General features: G+C 52.6%; 2 protein-coding genes across 5 annotated transcripts; one reads left to right on the forward strand and one right to left on the reverse strand.

Annotated features, from left to right (window-relative positions):
• Window positions 1–102: 102 nt before the first annotated feature.
• Window positions 103–14,361, forward strand: CPSF4 (cleavage and polyadenylation specific factor 4). Of its 3 annotated transcripts, none has more exons than XM_082644667.1 (8): window positions 103–309; window positions 3,042–3,092; window positions 5,459–5,611; window positions 7,810–7,905; window positions 8,298–8,391; window positions 9,510–9,582; window positions 11,009–11,179; window positions 14,008–14,361. In XM_082644667.1, the coding sequence occupies exons 1-8, from the start codon at window positions 207–209 to the stop codon at window positions 14,074–14,076; spliced, it is 810 nt and encodes a 269-aa protein (XP_082500793.1). In that variant the 5' UTR covers window positions 103–206; the 3' UTR covers window positions 14,077–14,361. The 3 variants fall into 3 exon arrangements, with proteins under 3 accessions (XP_082500793.1, XP_082500794.1, XP_082500795.1); XM_082644668.1 differs by having other exon boundaries at window positions 107–309; window positions 11,084–11,179; XM_082644669.1 differs by having other exon boundaries at window positions 107–309; window positions 11,087–11,179.
• Window positions 14,362–15,989: 1,628 nt separating this feature from the next.
• On the reverse strand, window positions 15,990–24,145 carry ATP5MF (ATP synthase membrane subunit f). Of its 2 annotated transcripts, XM_082644676.1 has the most exons (4): window positions 24,070–24,145; window positions 17,531–17,638; window positions 16,791–16,907; window positions 15,990–16,123 (listed from the first exon to the last, which is right to left on the reverse strand). In XM_082644676.1, exons 1-4 carry the CDS (start codon window positions 24,080–24,082, stop codon window positions 16,095–16,097), a joined length of 267 nt encoding a protein of 88 aa, XP_082500802.1. In that variant the 5' UTR covers window positions 24,083–24,145; the 3' UTR covers window positions 15,990–16,094. The 2 variants fall into 2 exon arrangements, with proteins under 2 accessions (XP_082500802.1, XP_082500803.1); XM_082644677.1 differs by lacking the exon at window positions 16,791–16,907.
• Between the last annotated feature and the right edge of the window lie 1,440 nt (window positions 24,146–25,585).

Genomic DNA, 25,585 nt, shown 5'->3' on the forward strand with positions numbered 1-25,585 from the left:
TGTGCTTGATTGCCGAGTCTGGGCAGGCGAAAGGGCCGGCGCGGGCTCCGGGAGCTCCCAGCATCCCTCGGGCGGCGGCGGCGGCGGCTGCGAGGCGGGGTGGTGGAGGACCGTGTGCTGCGGGGCCGACAGCGGGTAGAGGTGTGAGGGCGGCAGGGGATCTGAGCGGGAGCCGGGCCGGTGTGGCCGCCGCCGCCACCGCCACCATGCAGGAAATCATCGCCAGCGTGGACCACATCAAGTTCGACTTGGAGATCGCGGTGGAGCAGCAGCTTGGGGCGCAGCCGCTGCCCTTCCCCGGCATGGACAGTGAGCGCGGGGTCGGGGCAGGCGGGCTAGCGGCGCGACCGACTCGACCCCGGGACCCCCATTCTCTGGTTCCGGGACGCCCTCCCCCTCAGTTCGGGAGCTCCTCCCCCTCGGTCCCGGGACTCCTTTCCCCCATCCTGGGAACCCCCCTTTTCCCCTCATTTGGACTAGGGAGCGCCTCCCTGCCCCGGGGGCTATTTTAAGGCAGTCTTCAGAAGGGCAGGACCACGTCCGGCAGTTCAAATAACTCTTGAATGAAGGCAGGTGTCCTGGTTTGGAAATCCTGCCCTCACTCGCACACACTCCCCAACTACAGGAAAGTACTAAGATATCCCCTTTCCCTACCTCCAGGCCCTCCCACTTTGAGCGCCCTCTTCCTGCTTTCATCAAAACTGGGCCGTTGGAGGAGTCTTGCTGAGGGAAGGACCCACCTACCCCTCTCTGTAGGAGACCCCAGTGAGACTCTCAAGCTCCATTGTTTTCCTAGGACTCGCACTCCTAGGAGCCCCTCCCTCACTGTTTCTCTGGACCCCACCTCTGGGTCATTCATCACACCCAGGCAGCTGCCTGAGTTCCCTTCACTGTCCCGCTTCGCGTGGTGGCTCCTGGCTTCCCGCCCCCCAAATCAGGTGGGACGGGTAACACTTATTTTTATTTCTTTTGACCGCGACCAGGGATTGAACCCGGGGTACGGCAGTGAAAGCGCCCGAGTCCTAATCACTGGACCGCCAGGGAATTACCTGGAACGTCTAGCACTTTAAAAGAAACCAAGTTTCATTAATTTCTCTCTTTTCCAGACATACTTGAAATCTAACGCTATAACATTAAACCTCAGAGGGCTCTTAGAGGTCATTGGGTTCAAGCCACAGGTGGGGCAGCTCAGGCCTGGGTGGGGGAGGGGACTTGCCAAAGATGGCTCAGCTCCTGGTGGAGCCAGATGAGCTCTCCAGGGTTCTTGACCCTTCCATCTGCAGTTCCTCATGCCATCTTCTGTAACTGCCAGAGGACATGGGCCACAGCCCCACGTTCTCCCCCGTGTCCCAGGGCTGGTCAAGTCTCCCTGCAGCCTCATTCCCCTCAAGTGGCCACACTTCTGATGCACACGTGACCTCTGAGGTGTCCCTCTCACGCTGACACTTCTGTGTGAGACAATGCTTACGCCCAAGAGACATAATTCAAACAGCCTTACCTTATACACACTCAGCACTGTCTCCACTGTACACGGCTCATAAGCCGCTGCTTACATTCAGATACGCACTCTTAAACCTACTCGTTGATCACTTTGTGCTTTTACGTGTATGTCCACTCACGCGTGGGCTTTTCCTGTGTTGATGGCACCAGCCTGATGGCATGGAACCCTCCGCACAGGGCGGCTCTTTCTCTGCCTCCCCGCTCCAGCCTGGAAGCACAGATACTTGAGCCTGTGAGGGCAGGCACAGAGGTGGGGAGCCCACAAACCTGTTCTTAGGGAGGGTCCAGGACATACCTGGCCACAGGTACTGCCTCAGACTTGGTAAGCGCCGTCAACATTCACTGCCTGCCTGAGATCACGGTCAGTGTGTTAGAGGCCAGGGAGGCCACAGCTCTTCTTCCCCCTTCCCTGCACTTCAGTCCCATCTTAATATGGGGAAGTATCAGTTCTAACTGATACTTAGTTATGCCCTGAAGGCATACTCCTTTATCCTGTCTGCCTAAAACCAGATCCCCAGGACTCTGGACTTCTTTTGGCTTTAGGGAATGAAACGACCTTAACCTCTGAAAAGAATGAAGGCCCAGAAGTACTCTTAAATGATACGTTTTTTTTAATGTAAGACTTCTCAGACTTTTTGAAATGCAAATGAGTGACACTCCTGTGACTCCCACCACTGGAACCTTAAATCTGTCCTAGCAAAAGCTGCCTGCTTCCAAGAAGCCAACGAATCTCTTGCAAGTTAGCAAGGAGAGGCACGTAAGTGGGCTTCAGAGATGATGTCGGTGGGTTTCCCATGATGCTAAAATGCCTGTTGATAGAGAAAACTGTGTGGGAAGGCACGGGCTGTTTATTCTGGTGGCCATGGCAGGTGAGTCCCTGGGCTCCTTGGGACAGCCCTGGACCCCACTGACTTCCACTGCGCTCAGCTTTTATTCTCCTGCTCCCCTCACCAGGACCAGCTCCATCTGTGGAAGCAGAAGACTGTGCTCCTTTAATTACTGTGTGTTGGTATTGCATGTTAAGAGCAGTCCTGCTCCTGTGTCTTCAGTTTATGCTCTTCCCTCTGGAATAGCTTCTCCGAGGCACCTGCCTCTTCTCTGCAGGTGAACCCGCGTGAGCGGGTTCCTCCTCAGAGCCCCCATCCGCTTGTTTGTGCTTCCTGTGAGATCATTCCCTCCCTCTGCCTCAGGCTAAAGTGCCCCTGAATTAGCCCTCTGGGACGTAATGAATTTCTGTGATTTTGCATTCCATCCTTCCTTCCCCCATCCACTCCGAACTCCTTGAAAGCATCTTGCTTATAGGAGATTCTCAGAAAGCCCTGAATAATGACTGGTCTCAGCGTGGATATCTCATTTTGTAGGGAATAACTGAAGTAAGGAGCTTTTTCCTTGCTTGATCAGGCTTAGCATTTTTTTGCCACTGTTTCCTGTGCCTTGACCCCTCCGTGGGTTAAAGGCCAGAAGGGTTCCCTCCCCATCTTCAGATGTCACCAATAGCAGTTACACATTGCTTTGTTTGACACCTCTTCTTCTCTCTGCAGAGTCAGGGGCTGCTGTCTGCGAATTCTTTTTGAAAGCTGCCTGTGGCAAAGGTAAGAGACCCCTGGCTCCCGACATTCCCCCTGAGGCGCCCTCCACCGCCCTGTCCCCGGCAGACTCGCAGGCTCTCAGGTCCCTGGCTCACCCTGCTTTCTGCACACTCACGGTGTCCCTAGGTGAAACTGTGGCCCAGATAAGCTAGGAACGTGGTGGGGTGTTCTGTCTGAGACCTGGAACACAGGCCTGAATCTGGCTCTGAGTCTGCCTTCTCACCTCACTTTCTCTGTAGCCACGAGCTGACCTGTGACATGGACAGAGGCCCCTAGCCCTGAGGTGTTCAGGAACTTCCTCAAGGTCGTAGAGTCAGTGAGTGGCTGAGCCCAGGCCTTTTCTGATTCTACGGTGTACACAAGCTCATGTCCTCTGTGTACTGTCATCAAAAAACTCTGCGATAGTGTGTCTCGTGGGGTTCTTGTTCATACTAACTAGGTCCCAACACAGGCAGCATGAGCCAGACTCTCTGTTGATTCATAAGACGTACCGCTGGGTGGGACCCTACGTGCCATGTATAGGTCTGGGCATTTTTCTTCCTGTAGCCAAATTTATTTGGAAACTAAATTTTAATTAGAAGCTTGAATAGGGCACACAGAATTACAGCAAGGGGATGGTTTTAATGGATCATTTGGGCAAGTTGTGGTTCTATAACTCAAGTCATTTACCCTGCCAGGTAGATCAGCCAAGTTGACCTCATGCTCTCTGGTCGGAACATCATTCCTCTGCTGGGCTCCTGGTCTCATTCCCTTGTCTTCTGCCTTTCTGACCCACCACCTTCTGTTAGCACAGCCATCCTTAACACAGGGCACTACGACTGTTTCTGTGTTAACTAATACAGTAGCCACTAGCTCCGTGTGGCTGTTCAAATTTAATTAAATAAAAAATGCAGTTCCTCAATCACGCTAGTTGTATTTTAGTTACTTAGTAGCCACGTGTGGCTGGTGGCCGCCATGTTGGACAGCATAGATAGAGAACATTCCTATCATTGCAGAAAGTTCTGTTCAGTGGGGCTGGTCTGGATCTTTCCCAGACACAACCTCATTCTGGTCAGGCCTTCCCAGTAGTCCCTCCAGGTCACCAGTGAGAAATGTGACTTTCCCAGGGTATGGCTCTGTCCTATTTGGGTGATTGATTGCTCAGGTTCTACAGAAGGCAGACCTCCCCCAGTTTGTATACGATGCATTTCTTCAGTTCTGAAGTTGATTTCTTTCTTACTTGTTGGAGGCTGAGTGGGCACTTTTTGGGGTTTGGGGGTTTTTTGGGGGTATAGTTGCTCTACAATGCTGTGTTAGTTTCTGCTGTATGGCGAAGGGAATCAGCTATACGTATACATATATCTCCTCTTTTTTGGATTTCCTTCCCACTTAGGTCACCACAGAGCACCGAGTAGGGTTCCCTGTGCTATACAGTAGGTTCTCATTAGTTATCTGTCTGATACATAGTAGTATATATATGTCAATCCCAATCTCCCAATTCATCCCACATCCCCTTTTCCCCCCTTGGTGACTGTACATTTATTCTCTACATCTGTGTCTCTATTTCTGCCTTGCAAACAGGTTCATCTGTACCATTTTTCTAAATTCCACATATACGCGTTAATATATGGTATTTGTTTTTCTCTTTCTAACTTGCTTCACTCTGTATGACAGTCTCTAGGTCCATCCATGTCTCTACAAGTGACCCAATTTCGGTCCTTTTTAGGGCTGAGTAAGTGGGCACTTTTGACTAGAGATAGAGCCCACCCGGAGTCCAGGCTTCTGCTGGTGGTCCTCTTTGCCTTCTATCTTCTTTTTTTCCCCCGGTACGCGGCCTCTCACTGCTGTGGCCTCTCCCGTTGCGGAGCACAGGCTCCGGACACGCAGGCTCAGCGGCCATGGCTCACGGGCCCAGCCGCTCCGCGGCATGTGGGATCTTCCCGGACCGGGGCACGAACCCGTGTCTCCTGCACTGGCAGGTGGACTCTCAACCACTGTGCCACCAGGGAAGCCCTGCCTTCTATCTTTTAGGGCTGTGTTTCTCAAACCCCAGTCTTTTACGACCCTACAAATTTTGCCACATCTGTGTATCACCGGGAACTCTAACTAAATTAAGAAAAACACTCCCCCCTTCCTCCCCACCTCCCTTAGGCTTCTTAAGTTTCCATCTTATGGAATATCTGTGGGATCATGATTTGATGTTTTATATTTTCCCAAGACACATTAAAATAAATCCATAACTACTGAAACTTAAAACGTGTGCTCACATGCTGCCAAAAACACACTGCCTTCTGCCAGGGCAGTGGCCACCTTCCAGGACACGCTGCTTTCAGGGGCCGCCTGGGTCCTCACACCACACCCACCCACCCCCGACCCGTCTTCCTCGGCAGGGGGCATGTGCCCGTTCCGCCACATCAGCGGTGAGAAGACGGTTGTGTGCAAACACTGGCTGCGGGGGCTGTGCAAGAAGGGGGACCAGTGCGAGTTCCTGCACGAGTACGACATGACCAAGATGCCCGAGTGCTACTTCTACTCGAAGTTCGGTGAGGCGTGTGGCAGGCTCCCGGCACCCAGACCCCCTGGGTAGGGAGCCCCGGGAGGCTCCACCGAGCAGGTTAAGCAGCTACTCAGGCGCCTGTGATGCCTGCCGACCTCAGCTGGCCCTTCAGTTATGGGCAGTTGGGGTTATTCCCTCGTAACCCCTGTGTCTTCCTAGTGCTTCTGTGTTTTGAGCGCTGGCAGGTACTTTGGGAAGTCAAGGCTAACCTCGGTCTCACAGTGGGCGCGGGAACAGGGCAGCTGGCTGGAGGCCTTGTTTCTGCTCCAGTGGACCTTCTCTCTGAAATCAGCTGCTTCCGGAGTGGCAGCTGGTTGCCCCCCAGGCTTGAGTCGGTTTCTTCTCTCTGGAAGTGTGATCCTGGGTAGTAGCTTGTCTGTCCTAAATACCCTCTTAAGAATAGCTGCCCCAGGGCTGTCTTCTGGTGGCAAAGAACCGTCCTCTTAACCTTGAAAGTGAGATTGCCTTTGTTTCTGCTTAGAGGACGCATGGCCTTAGCTGAGCTGAGTGAACTGTGTGGAGAAGCCGTGGGCGGTGGGGCTGGCACAGGGCCCGGTGGAGCTGATATGCTCCGTGATGGAACTAGACTCCCCTGCCTCTGCCCTGGGTGAGGCTGCCCAGGAAGAAGCCCTGTTGGTCAGGATGAGGGTGGGCGCTGGCCCCAGGACTGCCGGCCTCCTGCCCGGGCAGGAGCTGGCAGGAGGCTGGAAGTCTGCTGCACTCTTTGTGATGGGCCGAGGAACGCTGGGCGTGTGGCACGTTTTCAGAGCACTGTTGTCAGAGGAGATGTTAATTATTTCAGCAGCCCAACAGGCTTGGCCTGCTGGCTTATTAATGATAGTTGTGGCTTTTTTTGTAGAGGCAACATAAGCTGAGAAGTCACAGCACAGACAGATAGGAAACAGGACTCAGCTTCCCAGCTCCCCACCCTCTCCGTCCTACCCATAGCAGCATGGGAACCAGTAGCGGAAGGGGCAACAGCTTCTCCATGGGAGCCGTCTCCCATCTGGCCCCAAAGGCAGGAGCCAGCCCTCCTGGGTGGACTCCCGGGGGCGCCTCTGCAAGTTGGCTTGGGTTCCCACCTTCCCTGCTGATGGCCCTGGGCCCCACTGCCCTCCAGGCCTCTGTGACGATCGGCTGCCTGCACTTCCCCTGCAGAGCCTGTCCTGGTGCAGACGCACTGTCTGCAGCTCCTGACACTATTCCACTGGCGAGGGTCCCCCTTCTAGGCACTGGAGGGACAGTGGTAAAGAGGACAGACGCCGTCCTTGCCCCGTGGTGCTTTTACTCCAGTGGCCCAGGGGAAGAAGCAGCTGATTCACCAGTAAGACAAAGAAGAGAATTCACCATAAGTGCTCTGAAAGAGACAAACAGCAATGGGGTTACCTGAAGAGATCTTGAGGCAGTGTGGTCAGGGACAGCCTCTCTGAGGAGGGGAGACCTGGGCTGGGGGCCAAAGGCTAAGAAGAACCCCTGGGAGGCCAGTGTGGCTGGTAAAGGACTGGTCTAGACCCCATAGGGACTCGTGGGTCTGGGAAGGAGTGTGCTCTGAACAGCAGTGATCAGACTGGCCTTTTGTGTATAAATGGACTGAAGGTAGTGCAGCCGCCCAGGTCGGCAGTACCTGTACTTGGCTGAAAGATGCTGGTGGCCAGCTGGGCCTGTTGCTCCTGAGAGGAGCTGTCATAAAGGCTTTATCACATTCTACTGTAGGGACCCAGCTGTGAGTTCCCAAATCTTCCCCACTTTTGTTGTAAAAGGTAGAGTCCTCAGGCCTTTCCCCTGTCCCATCAGAGCTCATCAGAGTGGAACGGTAATTTGCTACTGGTCTCAGCTGATGCATTTGCACATCTGGGCCCCCCACATTGCCAACACCTCCTTTGGGTGAGGGGTGGAGCCGTGAGTTGTTTGATGAGTGTGTACCCTATGCCCGCCTCTGTCAGTGTCATTGACCCTCAAGGCAGCACGGACATCTCTGAGGGAGGGACCGTCACAGCCCACGTACGAGTCAGGTTACTGAGGCTCTGAGACACCCTGCCCTGGGTCTCAGGGCTCGCCAGGCCGGGACTGGACAGCAGGCCCACCTGGCCCTCTTTGCTGTACTGTGGCCCCGGCCACAGGTGAAGCACGGGTGGGTCTGGGTCCAGCTCTCCCAGGTGGACGCATGTCTGGGCTTCCCTGCAGGGGAGTGCAGCAACAAGGAGTGCCCCTTCCTGCACATCGACCCCGAGTCCAAGATCAAGGACTGTCCTTGGTACGACCGTGGCTTCTGCAAGCATGGTAGGTGTCCGGGTGGCTGGGCTGTCTGGCCAGAAGCCAGTCCTCCCTCCCTCTGCCCACATGACCCTCTGCTTGTCCTGCCTTTTCCTGCAAAACGTGGCGTTAGGCATTGGGGGGCTAGTGAGTCTTTTTCACACCAAGTCCCTTGAGCCTCCCCAGGTTCCCTCTGGACCGCATTCTCACCCATATTTCTGATGAGGAGACTAGTGTTTGAGAGGGTGTGTACCCTGCCCGCTGGCCTGCTGAATAAGAGGCAGAGCCAGCACTTGAAGCCCTGTTCTTGCTTTCTGCCCCCAGGCAGCAGTGTGGGCAGGGCTCTGACTGGCAGAAGGGCATGAGGGCATCCCCTGAAGAGGGGACAATCTGAGTGACCCTGGTGCTTGGCTCCACAGGCCCCCTGTGCAGGCACCGGCATACGCGGAGAGTCATCTGTGTGAATTACCTCGTGGGATTCTGCCCGGAGGGGCCCTCGTGTAAATTCATGCAGTGAGTAGCCAGCCCCTGCCCAGGCCCTGCTGCCCCCTGTATCTCCCCATCAGGGCTTTGATCACTGGGTAGTGTCAGCACAGGGTCTGGGACAGGGGTGGGAGTTGGGGAGGGACCACCACTGCTTCCTGAGCGGAGGTGGCTCTGCCTAAAGCAGGGTAACCTTTACTGTGTCCCAGACCATCTAGGACTCAGATGAAAGCTATGGGCCCTGTGCTCCAGAAAAACTCAACGTACATGTGACCTCAGATTAAGAACCTGTGCCCTGAAGGAAGGGAGCTTCAGTTTCGGGGCCTCCTATATGGAGGTTCATAGAACCCTCACATGTGAAAGAATGTCCCCATTTCACATATGGGGACACGGGCTCGGAGCTCAGCCGCTGGTTGGGGGCAGGTGGTAGCTCCCGGTCAAAGGCAGATCTGTGACCTCTGGAGCCCAGTCCTTGCGCGGGAGGGCTCGGCACTCCTCTCCTGGGTCTCGGTGCACCTCTGTCACTTTAGGTGGTTGTGGGGTGGCACTGGGACCGTAGAGTGGTGTCCCCCCCGATCCCCTGTGCTGTCTCCATCCATGCTGCTGACACCTGCATGGAAGCAGAGTGTCCTGGTCACTGCCACGTGGTGGGCAGGTGGCTGGTGCTCCTGACTTGGTCCCACTCCCTAGATGAGAGCCTAGGAGCCTACAGGTGGCCCAGGATTCCTCCGTGTGGGGCGGTGGTGGAGGGCAAGTCCCCCAGACCTCTGCCGTCAGAGGTCTTAACACTTGAGGTGCCCCTGCAGGGAAGGGTGTTTGTTGGGAAGGCCTTCTGTGTACAAAGCGCCTCTGGAGAGGCTCTGCCAGTACCAGCTGTGTTTCCCTCCTTTCTCTGAGCAGCACTTGCCCAGGCTCACAGCTAGGTGTAGACAAAGCTGGGTCTGAGTCCAGGCACATTAGATCTGTCTTCGCACCACCCTGAGCACCAGCACCCGCCCTACGTCCAGGTGGCTCGTGTGGCTCTGTGCTTGGCTAGAGGCTGCTTGTGATTTTCCTGGGGCCAGAACTCGAGAACCCCGCCAGCCTAGCTCCTCTCTCACCTCCTCTTCTCCTCTTTTTCCTGTCCCCTTCTGCCGCTGGGTGACCAGCCCTAGGTTTGAACTGCCGATGGGAACCACCGAGCAGCCCCCACTGCCACAGCAGACGCAGCCTCCCGCAAAGGTACCGTGCCCCGGGCCCGTGGTGCTGCCGGGCCTGGCCGCATCCTGGCCGCAGAATGCTCAGTGCCCCCGCCTCAGTGCAGGGCCTGCCAGGGACCTGGCTGGAGATCATGGGAGGAGGCGGGAGAGGAGGGGAGTCACCCTGGTTCCTGCTGAAACTCCAGGGAGTGGAGCAGTCTGCACCTTCTCTGGGCTGGAGGGCTGTCTGCTGGAGCCAGACGCCCACTGGGCTTCTCTTCCCTTCTTGCCTGGCGAGTGCAGGGCGGCGTGGGCGCCACATGTCTGCCGTTCTTGCTTGAGGTTCAACCCTTCCCTCTACAAACGGGACTCCCAGTGGGTTGGGAGCGGAAGTGTGGCTGACTGGTTCTGTGGCCGGTGCCCGACTGCAGGGGGGATGCTGGGAACAGAGGGTCGAGGCATCAGCTGGCTCCAGTCTCCTAAGCGAGGGGATCCCACACCCCAGCAGTGGGCTGCTCCCCTCCAGCATGAGGAGAGGGAAATGCCATAACGAATGGGAATCTGCAGCAGTGACTCCCAACCAAAGGTGCCTTGGGTTTGGTTACAAGATGCGGGCGGGGGCCCAGAGGGAGGCTGGCCAGGTGTCCTAGGCAGGGTCTCAGCAGGCTGAGCAAACTGCCCACCAATCGTGAAGCCTCACCTCTTACCCGGTTGGACTCTGAGCCCTTTGCCGGAGCCTGCCTGGTCCTCCATGCCAGAGGCCGAGCTGCCAGGAGGGGATGTGGCCACCCTCGCAGCATTGCCTGCCACCTTGAGGAGGATGTGGGATGAACCAAAGAGAACTCCTGTCAGAGCCGGGCATTCCCGCGTATGGGTGCGGCCGTGACAACCTGGAGTTTCCAGCTTAGGGCTCCTGTAATGACGGGGCCACAGCCAGGGACCCACTCAGTCAGTCGGCGGTGGCCTTGCTGTCCAGGCCCCACCCAAGGCGCCCCCGTCCGCCTTGCTCACACGGCTCCCTAGCAGAGGGCCCTCTCAGCCCCTAGACCGCAGGTCAGCGTGTCAGCCTCCGACTGTTTTCTGTGACTGTTGCCCGCCGTGTAGGCTCTAAACACCTGGCTGAACCAAGCGTTCATCCTGACCTGAAGCTAGAACCTCACAAACAAACGTAAGGCCTGCTCATGCCCTTGCCCTGCCGCCCCAGAGACCGCCTCGTCTCTTTGGTGTTTTGTTTTCTTTTCTTTTTCGTTTTTGTGTGTCTGCATGGTGTTTTTCGGGCAGCGGCTCCTGCCACCGTCACCAGACGTTTCTTTTCCACCTACTCTCCTGAGCCGGGCCACCGTGGAAGCCCTTCTTCCTGCCGGTCACGGTCATGCGGGAGAAGTCCCGCCCTCTTTTCTCCTGTCCCCATTGGTAGTCTGCGTGCACGTGTTTTCCGCAGTAAAACCGTGTTGTATAACTCTTTCCAGCAAAGTAACAATCCGCCATTACAAAGGTCGTCCTCCTTGATCCAGTTAACGAGTCAGAACTCTTCTCCCAACCAGCAGAGAGCCCCGCAGGTCATCGGGGTCATGCAGAGTCAAAACAGCAGCGCAGGCAACCGGGGACCCCGGCCGCTGGAGCAGGTCACCTGTTACAAGGTGAGTCCCGGGGCTGGGGGTGTGGCAGGGGGTCTTCACAGTCAGTGGCCATTCCCTCATTCCCCAGAGAGTTAGCTGATTTTGAAGAATGAAGACATCTTTGTTTTTGCTGATTGGAAGAGTAAAACTGGGCCACTCTGGTGAGCTAGAGACCATGCTACTTCCGTCCACAACACACTAAGGCCAGGTGAACAATAATACACACACTGTTGAATGAAAGGATTTTGCTTGCAAGAAAGGGATGGGAACCTTCCAGAGGCCGGGAACGAAGTGGGAGCATGAATCAAAGGAACAGAGTGAGCCCTGAAGCCTCTGGGTGTCCTCATATCCCAGGTGGGCACACCCAAAGGAAAGGAACAGAAGCTTTAGGCCCTCATGGGGAGGAAATGGAGTAGAACCTCCACCCCCACCCACTCGCAAAACGGGACGTTCAGGGAAAGGGTAAACTTTTTAAAAACTTACTGGAAAACTTGTCCATCTCACTCTCGGCTCAGGATGGAAAGTGGGGGGAGAAGAGCCCTTCTGAGTTTGTCATCACTGGCAGGCCCTTCCTTGAGTCTGGGCCTGTGTTCACAGCCTTGGTGAGGGCCAAAAAGCCACAGACTTGAGTTTTCTAATCTAAAACAGCCCCGGATGGGTGAGCCCCTGGCACCCGACTTTGAGCAATTTATTCTCAACCCAGGCCACACAGAATTCCCACAACTAAGGTTCCCCAGAATGAGCTCATAATAAAAATCGTAGAAGGAAATAAGCACCACCATCAGCAGAAACTACCAACAGAACTAAACTCACAAAGATTTCAGATATGGAGATTATTAGATGAAATACAGAATTAGTACATGCTTTCTGTGAAAACTTTTATGATACAGAAGTATTTAGCATACAGAGTGTTGCCCTTTATTCCCACCATTTTCCTAAAAGAGCCACTTTACTCAGCTGATCTGTTCTCATGTTTTGTTTTCAATACCCCTTTGCACTCCACAACTCCTACAGGGGACTCCACTCAGAGAAGTGCTCTTCTAAACTTTTATTCACATAAGCACAAGGACAATATATATTTTAATATAAATAGGGCCCTGGTATGTACAGTGTTCTGTAATCCCTTTTTCCTTATAACATTCTGGATCTGTGTTGGCATAAGTAACTCTAATGTATTTCATAATTTTACCAGTTCTCTGTTGGTAAACAGTTCTCCGTCGGTAAACTATTAAGTTATAGTTTTTGCTGCTAAAAATAGTGCTGAATCTGACAAACATTTGTGAGCTCTTGTCTGGTGTCTGGAGCATCCATGCCTACAAGTAGAAGGGCCAAGTCAAAAAGCATATGCCTATATTGTTCCTAGAACTTGCCTTTGGGGAGGGCTGAGCCACTGGTCACTTCCCACAGCCATCAGACTCACTGAGCACCTGCTCTGTCGGCTCTGCGGAGAAACCCACTGCTGTCGCTCCTTCCCGGAGGGGTCTGGGTTCTGAGGGAGGGGAAGGCAGGTGCCCAGACACCAAAGTTAAAAGTGCCCACGCATGTAGGGAAGGCCTCCCAGAGATTGCTGAGCCTGAGTGCTAACAGGTGAGGAGAGTATGGAAGGGGGGCTGTGGAAGAAGGTGAGGGGAAACCAGGCAGTTCTCGGGTACAGTGGGGAGACTCGGGTGTCCTGAGTCACCTGAGCTGTCCTGCCTCCTCCAGGACTTGTTGGCAGGGCCTCTGAAGCAAGCTCTCCTGAGTCCTGGAACCTTAGAAAGATGGGGCTGGGGGTAGGGGGCGAACCTAACAACCTCTTCCTACCACGGGCACAGTTGACATTAAAGCCATCTCGGGGGAATCCTGATTCCCCAGGACCAGCTGCAGAGGCCAGTGGACAGGCCAAGGGCAGCAAGCGGGGCCACGGAGTCCCTCCCTCTGGTTGTCACATCTGCCAAAGGTCCAGCTGGCAGCTACACAGGCCACTCGTCCACACGAGTTACACCTACAGATCAGAAAGACTTGAAAACATGGGGACTGTGCAGTCAGGGGAATAGAACAGGCCAAAGCCCCGAGTTCCAGAGCAAGGAAGCAAGGACTGGGAGGGCTCTGGGTGGGTTACTGCGGGGTGGGTGCCCCGACCTGTCTCCTGACCCCCTGTTCAGTGCTCGAGGCTGCCATTTCCTTCCTTATAATTCCCTTCTGCTTTCTGAGGAGTAACAAGAACGAATGAGGAGAAGCTAAGGAAGAGTGGATAATCAGCCGGGACAAGTCAGGGTCCTGCTAGGTTTTTTGAAGTGATTCTACCAGGTCTCTTCCCCCAAGTCTAATCATTGTCCTGTCTCTCTGATCCTGTGACCCAAACCTGGCCCAGGGGTAGCTTAGGCAAGTATGCACGAGCCAGGAGGGGAAGATCTTTGGGTGCAGCCCACCCTCTGTCCACGCAGTGAATCCCTGAGTTGGGGGAGGAGCCTGGTGGCTTCTGTTGCGTTGCCGCCTCCCCTGTCTCAGGGGAGTCCCAGAACTGTGCCTTAGAGGTAAGTGACTGGCCAGCCGTGCAGAGGGGCTTGGTCCCTGGAGAGGCGGGAGAGCTGTGGTGCCACGGGCTTCTCTTCACCCCGCCCCCCACCACAAGAGTCTGCCGTGGCCTGCGTGCTCCCTTCCACCTGCCGAGCTGCTGGCCGTGGTTTCTGTGCCACTCTACCTTCTGGAGCTCCCTTTCCCTCGTGTTTGAATGAAAATCTGTGCCGCTGAGAATTTCAGAGTCCCTGCTCCCAACCTGGAATTTAGCGGGTGCTGCCTTAGTTGAAAATTGCATTTGAAACAATGTGGGTTTTTTTGTTTCCTCCTTCCCTTCCTGCTGTTCCCAGTGTGGTGAAAAAGGACACTACGCCAACAGATGCACCAAAGGGCACTTGGCCTTTCTCAGTGGACAGTGACAGCAGCTGGAGCCAGCTCAGAGCAGCCCGAGGGGCCCCGTTATCGGAGACCACTCTGGGCCATCCTTGGGAGTGTGCATTTAACTGTTTGATGCTGGTACAACTCTGGCTGGAGCTGGCAGGCAGGCATACTGGGTTTTATTCGGAGGGGCTACGTCTGTCAGTTTCCCTATCAGTTTTTACAGTTTTGCTGTAATCTTTTTTTTCTAAGGGGGACATGTGCTCCAGTTCGGTCCCTCAAGTTGGGATCATGTTTGTCTAGGCATCAAGGCCTCCCATCTGGGACTCTGCACACCACCCTCTGGGGAGGGAGGATGTTGTGGGGAAGGGCTTGTGCGCAGCAGTTCTATGAGGAAGGTGGCCCTTCCCCTCAGGGCCTCCTTAAACACCAGGGGCTGCTGGATCATTTAAAGCTGTGGCCAAGTCACGCCTGCTTCTGCCCTGTCCTGCTGAACCAGGCTGTGCCTATCCATGTGATTTGAACGAGACAGCCCTTCAGAGCAAACTCAAGCGTGGACTCGCCTCTGCCGGTCCTGTTCCAGGGTGGCAGCAGTTGAGAGGACCGTGTAGGGCTCTTGAGTGGGATGGCCTTTTTCCTCTGGGTTTATTTTCTTGGGGCATCTGCTCAACAGTGTTTAAGGTATACCTTAAGCTGGGGCTGCAGACACCTTTGAAACGGATGATGCAGTCCATCTGTGCACCTACCTCCTGCCCCATCAAGCATCTGTACCGTCAGACACCTTTGGCCTAGAGGAGAGGACCCTGCCTCTGAGCCTGGAGATATGAAACTGGCACCTACAACCTGCTGGACAAGTGGGCCTATTCAAGTTCAATTACAAGAACAATTTTTATGAAGTTTATTAAACCTTGTTTTTTAAGCTCCGTCTCATTACTTCGGGGACTCCAGGCTGCATTAGCTGCCTGGCACGAAGCTTTGACATTGGTGCTCGCTTTTCCTCTTTTGGTGAATGTGAGCCTCACGACCGGAAGTGATGCTGCCAGAGGAAGAAAGGGCCTTTGTACTGGCAGCCGGTACAGTCTGGAAGCCTGGACTTTGGGCCAGCCACCTGGCAGGTGTCCTTTATTTCTGATGTTGAATACTTGTTCCTTCAAATTCAGATCTTGCAGGAGATAATTAGCCACGGCATCTCACCCTATACTCCATGAAGTATATATGCTTATCACACACCCCCAAATAAGAAACTGATTCTGACCTTAATTATCACGTTACTGAAGGCCTTGGTGAAGGATAAAGAGGGTGCTGGGGGCTTCCCTGGTGGCGCAGTGGTTGAGAGTCCGCCTGCCGATGCAGGGGACGTGGGTTTGTGCCCCGGTCCGGGAAGATCCCACATGCTGCAGAGTGGCTGGACCCGTGAGCCATGGCCACTGAGCCTACGCGTCCGGAGCCTGTGCTCCGCAACGGGAGAGGCCACAACAGTGAGAAGCCCGTGTACCGCAAAAAAAAGAGAGGGTGCTGGATACAGAGCAGTTGAGAGCTCCTATCAGGGTCTGTGGTTTCCCTTCCCGCCTCCATCATCCCATTGAGCTTCCTGCAAGTGAAGCTTACTTACCAGGACCAGGGGGTCCCACATGTCCCAATTCCCTGATACCCCAATACCTCAGGATGGTGCAGAAAGATGGGGAAGGGGAGGGCATTCTTAGGAACGAGGATTTCTGCTTTATATTGTGAAAGTGTCAGCTGACAAAAGGCCAAAAATGAGGCACAGAGCAGGAAAACACCTCGGCACTGTTGGCGGAGGCTCTAGGTGACCCCCCAGTGCCCTGGGACGAGATCTTGAAGCTCCACGGTTCAAAGCCCTGGGCTGTCTAGGAGCAGCAGAATGACCCCACCCCACCTTGTGCAACAGGAGCTCCTATAGGGCAGGGAAATGGCTGAACCAGTGAGGCAGTCGTGTGTACCAGTCATCTTTTATTGGGTGTTAATTCTCCACTAGGATATAAAAGGATTCAGGGGTGCCAGGCAAAGGTCATGGTCAGGAATGCAGAGTGCGCCCTCTTCAATGGTACTTGCGTAGCCGCTCGTGTTCTGAAGTTAGAAAGGCAAAATGGTAAGTTTCTTCACAGGTGGGGGTGAAGCCATCCCGAGAATTCCTTTCAGGAGATGACCCAGAACCTACTTGTGGAATTCAGAGCTAATCTGCCACCTGGCCAGCCTCCTCCTTCCCTGAGGGAACACCCACTCAGAAAAACAGCACCCAAGCGCCCACCCTTCAGGGCCAGCACTGCTCTGGATGCCACAGACTGGCAGGTGGCTCGACACTGGCAGAAACAGCCCATGAAGCCCACTCAGCAGCCACCAGACATCTCCCACCAGACCAACTCCTCTCATGTCTCAGCACCAGGAACAGCCACGCTTTTCCAGAGCACCACACAGACACTGGACTGTAGCACTCAACCTATTTCCCTCTTCACACTGGCTGCTAGGAAGATAAAGCCAAGTTTTCCACCAACCTTTGGCAGAGCCTGCAGTGGCTGATAGAATGCTAAGTATTACCTTTACCCCAGCTTCATCTTATTTTTCCTGTCTTTCTCTTTGCCACAATTTTTGCACTTAAAATACGCTATATTCTGATAAGTCCCTCCAAGTCTTCAGCTTGTCTGCAGGGTGATGGACTTCTAAGGTTGAAAGTGAACCAATACCACCCTGTCATGGGAAACCCCATTGAAGGCAAACCAACCCAGAAGAGACTCACTGAGTTCCTTGTAAGAACGGCAGTAGTTGAAAAGCACGTAAGCTGCAAGCACCATAGAAAGCCCAGCGATGCTCCCTTTCTTCACGTTGACGTACTTGTTGTAATACCTGTAGTAACCTGCAAAGCGGAGAGGAGGCCACTCCTCTGAGGGCACATTCTACACGTTCTAATAGGAGAGGGCAAAGCTGAGGAAAGGCCTGGGGGCAGGAAGAAACAGTACACAAAAGACAGCCACAGGGTAGCCAGAATTATACAGAGAAAACAGAAAGACAGGGGCCCCTGAGGAGGCTGGCAACCACGCAGGCTCCCAAAGGATGATGACATGATGACACAGGACTGCTCTGCACTTTAAAATGCACAGCCCTGAAGGACAGACCATTTCAAATACTCATCTTGAAAGTTCTGCCTGGCAGGGAGATGAGCATTATAGACTCATGTCCCCTGTGCTTCCAACTCATTTTCCTCCTAAGTCGTATGACATTTCTTTATGACAGAGGTACTGGTACCGATTCCAAACAACAGAAAATATTTCGTTGTCTGAAATATCTCAGAGCCAGCCTTTGATAGGACCGATCAAACATGGACATTCGAGGGCTAACAATCTCGCTCTGTCCTCTACATAAGTTACTGGTCTGAGACAAGGCTTGTACTGGCCAAATTAATTCAGGGCAAAGAAAGACCTGTTTGCCCTGAAGACCCAGAGATGTGCTTTTATTTACACATGCCCATAAGGCTCTGACCTCTTTGAAACGCTCCAGCAATGCCTTTAGGGGTGAAATCCCGCATCAGTATCCAGCTTGGCAGCTCCCCTAGTTTGACTTCCAGGAGCTTCTTCTCCTTCAGTGGTACTGAAAAGGAAGTGCAAACAAACACACACTGGAAGGTCTCCCAATAACACAAACAGCAACCTTCTGTGTCACTTATTTCAACCATTCAATAAAGGTGCATTCAGTAACATTACTAAATAGAGGCTGCATATAAGTAATATTATAAATAAACATGTCACACCAGATACACTATTTTAAGCCAGAGGCTATATAATGACAGAACAGGATTTTGAATAAAAGCTTGCTGGGAATAACTATGTAAAAAGAGAACTAAGGGCCATGAGGAAGAGGTAAAGCGGAGGACAGATGCCTTTTTAAGTAGGAGTTGGGGAGACAGAGAAGTTGGGTACATCTTGGCCAAAGGCACACAGCATGCAGGCCATGGAGGCAGGGTTCCACCTCAGGCCTGGCTCTCATGCTCTCATGCTCCTGAAGCCAATCTGATTTCTACCTCAAGCATCCTACCTCAGACCACAGATGTCAAATGACTTAGTAAAAACCACTCTAGGGCTTCCCCGGTGGCACAGTGGTTGAGGGTCCGCCTGCCGATGCAGGGGACGCGGGTTCGTGCCCCGGTCCGGGAAGATCCCACATGCTGCGGAGCGGCTGGGCCCGTGGGCCATGGCCGCTGGGCCTGCGCATCCAGAGCGTGTGCTCCGCAGCGGGAGAGGCCACAGCAGTGAGAGGCCCGTGTACCGCAAAAAAAAAAAAAAAAAAAAAAACACTCTAAAGACCCAACAGGCCACAGATCATTTTCCAATGAGAATCTGGGGACAGGAACGGCTCCTGGTTGAGGCCATACTGTATTCATCTCTGGGCTTAAGAGTAACATAGGAAGGGGGCCAGGGAGGGGTTGGCCCTGTGAATATCCAGATGCTCTTAAGGAGAGAATCTCTCTTCCCCTGTCCTCTTCCAAAAGATCAACTTTAAAAAGCTGTTTGGGGACTTCCCTGGTGGTCCAGTGGCTAAGACTCTGTGCTCCAAATGCAGGGGGCCCAGGTTCAATCCCTGGTCAGGCAACTAGATCCCGTATGCTGCAACTAAAATCCCGCATGCCGCAACTAAAGATCCCACGTGCTGTAACTAAAGAACCCACGTGCCGCAACTAAGACCCGGTGCAGCCAAATAAATAAATAAATATTAAAAAAAAAAAAAAGCTGGGGACTTCCCTGGTGGCGCGGTGGTTAAGAATCTGCCTGCCGGGCTTCCCTGGTGGCGCAGTGGTTGAGAGTCCGCCTGCCGATGCAGGGGACACGGGTTCGTGCCCCGGTCTGGGAAGATCCCACATGCCACGGAGCGGCTGCGCCTGTGAGCCATGGCCGCTGGGCCTGCACGTCCGGAGCCTGTGCTCCGCAACGGGAGAGGCCGCAACAGTGAGAGGCCCGCGTACCGCGAAAAAAAGAAAAAAAAAAAAAAAAGAATCTGCCTGCCAATGCAGGGGACACGGGTTCGAGCCCTGGTCCGGGAAGATCTCACATGCCGCAGAGCAACAAAGCCCGTGTGCCACAACTACTGTGGCCTGCGCTCTAGAGCCCGCAAGCCACAACTACTGAGCCCGTGAGCCACCACTACTGAAGCCCATGCACCTAGAGCCCATGCTCCATAACAAAAAGCCACTGCAATGAGAAGCCTGTGCACTGCAATGAAGAGTAGCCCCCACTTGCTGCAACTAGAGAAGGCCCGCGTGCAGCAATGAAGACCTAACACAGCCAAAAATTAATTAATTTAAAAAAAAAAAAAAGCTGTTTGGCAGGTGTCCTCTTCAGAGCAAGGAGTCAAGGGCTATTACCTCTTCTTAAAGATGACCAACCACAGGAGGAGCCACACTAAATCACTCCAAGGTTTCTTCTCCATTTTTGGGACCTAAGGAAGGACTCAGGCTCCTTAAGGACCAGCCTCAAGAGTCCACTGAGGGGAATCCCACAGGTCTCTTGACGTCTCCCAACCCTTATCAAGGACAAGGGCCTTCAGGCTTAATGGCAGCTTCTACTCTGCTACAGGCTGTCTGGAGAATGAGACATTTGGCCTTGATGAACCAGAATGACTGCTTGTCAAGAGGTCACAAGTAACAGGTGGAGGCACACATGGTTTTAGGGTCATGGTTGAGGTAGCCTGTCCCCAACAAACTGGCCCCAACCTTCCATCTAGACTTATCCAAACACATGGAGCACCTACTGTGTGCTAGGCAGCCTGCTAAGCACTGTGGGTACAGCACTGACTGCAGATGACAGCCTTGTGCTCAGAAGCCAGCATTCCATCAAGAAAGACAGCCATCTCAAACCCACTCATCCTCCTGGGCTCACCACACTTCAGCCAAACCCTTTTCTGTTTCCCAGATGCAACAGGATTATTTTCACCTGAGGGCCTTTGTATCTGCAGTGCCCCTGGATCACCACAGGGCTATCTCAACTTAACGGTCATCTCCTAGAAGACCTCCTGCCCTGCCCGCCTTATCTCAAGCACAAGCACTTCCTTCCTATGTAACCTCTGAGCTCCAGTTTCCTCCTCTGTGAAATGGCTTGTTCCAAGGATTGAAGGAGAATCTACGTAAAAGCATTTGGAACATGCTCAGAACTATAAACTGTTATTATTACTGTTGAAATCTCTTTAAGGTCCATGTGAAATATCCAAGAAAAAAAAAGGGAGGTGGCAGAGAACGAAATGGCATATAACCGAACTTTAGGACATTTATAGGGCTTCAGGGATTAACTGCACCCTTTAGTTCTTTTATGAACAGAAACTGTGATTAGTTTGGTAATACTTTTGAAATGTGAGATAGAATGAATGAATTTCAGGAATGTTCCAAATCAGGAATATTAAGTGTCAATGATACTGAGGTCAACACCAGACAGTAATGTCATCTGGGAATGACCTATACCCTACTCTGTCACCTTGCCTGTGGTATTTCAAGAAAAGTTTAACAAGTACACATCTTACATCCCAGTTTTGTCGTCACTTGAACTAGTAGGCTTTTAGTCCAAGAATTACTATACCACGTCTCTTCTTGAGTAAGAACATGGTGGCTACCTTTGCTACACTCTCAAAGTCTTCTTGCATGCAGGGAGGAGTACAAACATGTCATTCTAATACCAAGTGGCTTTAAATATGGCAATGTGGTAGGGAGGGGACGATGAAGGGACAGATGGAACTAGAATGGCAGAATGCTGCTAACTGTTGATGCTCTGTAACGAATACAAAGCATTCATTACATTATTCTTTGTAATTTCTTTGTATTTGAAGTCTTCCATAATAAAAAGGTTGAAAATGCTTTTAAAAATAGAACTATGTTGGGACTTCCCTGGTGGCCCAGTGGTTGAGAATCCGCCTGCCAATGCAGGGGACACGGGTTCAAGCCCTGGTCAGGGAAGATCCCACATGCCGTGGAGCAACAAAGCCCGTGTGCCACAACTACTGAGCCTGCGTGCCGCAACTGCTGGAGCCCGCGAGCCACAACTGCTAAAGTGCACACACCACAACCGCTGAAGCCCGCGTGCCTAGAGCCCGTGCTCCACAATGGGAGAGGCCACCGTAATGAGAAGCCCGCGCACCACAGGGAAGAGTAGCCCCCGCTCGCCACAACTAGAGAAAGCCCGCACGCAGCAACGAAGACCCAATGCAGCCATAATAAATAAATAAATAAATAAATAAATAAATAAAGGTTTTAAAAAATAGAACTATGTTGGGGAAATGTGCAAGAGAAACACAGAATTTTAAAAATATTTTCAACTGGTATAAGGCTGGTGACTCAAAAAAAAAAGTATTTAGGTCACTGCTAGGCCCAGTGAAGCTATTTTTTCACATCCACACAAACTATGAAAACATATTCTCATTCTCACATTCAGGGACTGACACAGTGCCTTGGCACATCACAGGAGAAAAAAGCCAACAATTTATTTTTCTTCATATTTATACCTCTGTACTATGAAGAAAACAGCATTTCCGTAACCAAAACTAAGAAATTTATAAGCACAGGAAAAAAAATCACATTAGCCTTAAGGAGAGCCAAGTACAGCACCATCACAAAATTCCAAGAGACCATCAGACTCATCAGAGATGCATCTAACACTTATTCCGAAGTTTCTCTTTTAGTGGAAGGCAAAGGCCTTAGTCCTTGGCAGCCATACTGAAAACCCTCCCCCAACACTCCTCTGCAGCGGCTGGTTCACACTAATAGAGTGTGCTGATGAACAGAGCAGACTCTACCATCGAGTATTCTGGATTTACTGCCACTCTGAAGCTGTGTGCCCTTGGGCAAGATACTGCTCTCTGTTTCCTCCTTTGTAAAATAAGAGTAAGAATAGTACCCACCTTGGTACTTAGCTCTAGGTACTATGTAAATAGGAATTATTATTATCTTTCTGCCTATGAGCTATCTAAAGGTGGGAGGGAGTTCCCCACACACAGTTCCTGTTTATGACAGATTTTCAGTGAAGGTTGAGAAAGGACCACAGGTTCTTGGGAGGGCAGGTGACTACTTGGCTTGATTTTATGACTTCAAGAAGCATGCTGTTGGGCTTCCCTGGTGGCGCAGTGGTTGGGAGTCCGCCTGCCGATGCAGGGGACATGGTTTCGTGCCCCGGTCCGGGAAGATCCCACATGCCACGGAGCGGCTGGGCCCGTGAGTCATGGCCGCTGAGCCTGCGGGTCTGGAGCCTGTGCTCCGCAACGGGAGAGGCCACAGCAGTGAGAGGCCCGCATAACGCAAAAAAAAAAAAAAGAAGAAGCATACTGTCCACCTATATGGAGAGACATGGAAATGCCAAGTGTCTTCTGGGTGCTAAATCCAACTCTGGGGTTGGCCAGAGCGAAGAGTTTTAGGTTTTGCAGGCCACACAAGGTCTCTGTAACATAGTCTGTTACATAGTCTGTAACAACCAATCTGTTAACTTTTTTAAACAAATTTTTATTTATTTATTTTTAATTTTTATGTTTTTGGGCTGCGCCGTGCAGCATACGGGATCTTAGTTCCCCGACCAGGGATCAAACCCGTGCCCCCTGCGGTGGAGTCTTAACCACTGGACCGCCAAGGAAGTCCCTTAACAAATTTTTTTTAAAAACAAAAACTATTCTTAGCTCACAGCATACAAAAACAGGCCACATGAAATCCAGCCCATTGGCCATACTTCGTCAACCCTGATCTCATCTATCACTGTTAATTGGTATTTCCATCACTTTATTTGCTAATGGACTAGTGGCGTTATGCTCTGGCAACAGACACCATCTAAAAGATCATCAGTACTTGGACTCCAGTTCCTTCACCTGGGTGATGCTGAATGGGCCAGGTGTGACATGACTTTACCCAAAGGTCACGCAGGGAAAGCTGGATGACTAGCATTTAGCTGTGGGTCAGGCAGTGTTACAAGCACCTTACATATACTAAGTTGTTTAACCCTTAGTTCATAGCACTCTCCACTACAACCCTCTGTTTAAATAAGATACCAAGTCTCAATGCTTCCTTTTCACATGTTGTCTGTTTAAACAACATAACCACCCTGGATAAATATTCTCATGCCTGTTTTTACAGATGGGAAAAAAGCATCACTCTCATATTTTTTGATCCCCTTTTCATTTCTCCGGGCTGAAAATAAGAATATAGAAACTGGGGTAAGACACACATAGATTAGTCAAAATTCTGCCACTATCATGCTGTGTGACAGCAGGCAAGCCACACCACATCTCTGACCGTTATTTTCCTCATCTTTAAAATGGGATCAACGTTCCCGGCACTGATCCTGACAAGGCTACGGTGAGGATGCAGGGCTAAAACATGGTGGCTTCCGTATTTAAAAAAAAAAAAAAAAAAAATCAGTGTGGACGGTCCAACTTATACATGCATGTCATCGTAAAGCCTGCTGGTCATAAGGTCACTCTTGTGATTAAAGCTCAGTTTACCACGAGGCCCCAGAAACCTAGGTTTGAATCCCAGCTCAGCCCACTCACTAGTAGTGACCTTGAATAGGTCACTTCACCTCTCTAACGCTATTCAACATATATATACATGCGTCAAACCCGACGTGGTGTCAGGCACTGTCCTAGGCATTAGCTCCTCTTAGAACTTAATTTGAGCTTCGAATTTGCGCGGAGGGCTCAGGTGCAAAACAAGTGCCTGGGTTGCGGCAGGGCTGAGCAGCTATTCCTCAGCGGGGAGAGGAGGGGTGGCCCGAGACAGCGCATTCTCAAGACCCGAGGCGCCTCGCCGAGCTGCCGTCGCCCTCCCCGCCACAGCCGAGTGGCGCGAACCCTGGGCAGGCGGGAGGCGCGACGGGGCGAGCTAAGAAGGGTTGGACGGCGTGGGACCCTGGGCAAAGGGCCCGGCGCGGCGAAGGTCCTGAGAGAAGAGCAGGCGGCTCCGGCACTCGATCCCTCCCCTCCAAGTGAGGCTCTGAGCACTGGACCCCGAACACCGACTCCTGTCTTTAACCTGGTAGCCCTAAACCGGTCCGGAAACTCACCGATTGACGCCATCTTGAAGTCCTGGCTGTCCGCTCCTCCGGGCCGCGCGAGGACTGCTGGGTAGGGAGCATGCACCCTGGGTGCCGGGAGCAGAGGCTCACGGGAAGCAGGTCGCGACTAGTACGAGGCTGGGGCTTCAGGTGCGCCGTGGGGTGAAGGGCGAAGAAACTGGAGGGCAAAGCACCGCGACCCCGCAGCTGGGAACCCGGGGGGTGGTGAAGGGGTGGGAGTGGGAGTGGTAGGGCTCAACTTGGGCTCCCAGTTCTGGGAGGAAAGAGACTGGAAGGGACACCCCCCAAAAAAATAAAAAATAAAAGGGAGGTGAGGAAAGAGCATCCTAGCTTTCTTATTCTGTCGTGTTAAATTTGTTGTGAAAGATGACAGGAGCATCTTAAGACCCTTCCTCCCAACTGTTCCTGATGGGAGTTTCAAGGAATCCCCAATCACCAGGAAAAGCCGGTGTCCAGGCTTAGGCTCCAAATAGGTTTGATTCGGGAGTATCTAATGTGTCCAGGCTCTGGCGCTACGCTCTAAGGACAGAAATAAGCAAGACCCTAGGGTGCACAGCTCCAGCTCTTCTTTCTGCCACTTCTTTTCCGGGCACAATGATGCCTCACCACCATTTTGCGTTTTTTCTGGAAAGGCCACAATAAACATTCTTGGTTTAGCAATTCTGAGTTGGGCAAGATGCTTTGATACCCTGAATCTCAGTTTTCTCCTCTGTAAAATAGGGATGTAATGCTTACCTTGTTGTAGGAGTTAAATGAAACAATGTATGTCAAAATAAAGGAATAACTGAGTGGAGGGACTTCCCTGGTGGCACAGTGGTTAAGAATCCGCCTGCCCATGCAGGGGACACGGGTTAAATCCCTGGGAAGATCCCACATGGGAAGCCCACAGGTTATTTTTTATGAACTGACCCTAACTGCCCATCACAGGTAGTCAAGGGACTCTACTCGTTGTACTCACTCAGGGATTCAGGCTGGCAAGCAGCCCCCATCTCAATCACCTGGCTCAGGGTAGAAACTCAGCCGACCGGTCAACACCCAGGCCTGGGGGCTCACCGGTACTTCCGCGCACACTCATAGGCCGGAATTGTCACGTGGCTTCACCCGCCCAAGGAGCCCGGAAGTAAAAATCCACCCAAGGGGCTTCCCTGGTGGCGCAGTGGTTGAGAGTCCGCCTGCCGATGCAGGGGACACGGGTTCGTGCCCCGGTCCGGGAAGATCCCACATGCCATGGAGCGGCTGGGCCCGTGAGCCATGGCCGCTGAGCCTGCGCGTCCAGAGCCTGTGCTCCGCAACGGGAGAGGCCACAACAGTGAGAGGCCCAAGTACCTCAAAAAAAAAAAAAAAAAAAAATCCACCTAGGGCTCCAAAGAAGAGAAAGTGAGAGCTATTTGGGAAATGGCCGTGACCTCTCCGTTAGGTCTGATGGTGATGAATGGAGAAAAAGAAAGCTGGGAAGGATAGTGAGAGCCAACGGAAGAAAGGCAGTGGTTGTAAATAGGGTGGC

Source organism: Mesoplodon mirus (genome assembly GCF_964341445.2).
Source record: "Mesoplodon mirus genome assembly, chromosome: 15".
NCBI classification, from domain to species: domain Eukaryota; kingdom Metazoa; phylum Chordata; class Mammalia; order Artiodactyla; family Ziphiidae; genus Mesoplodon; species Mesoplodon mirus.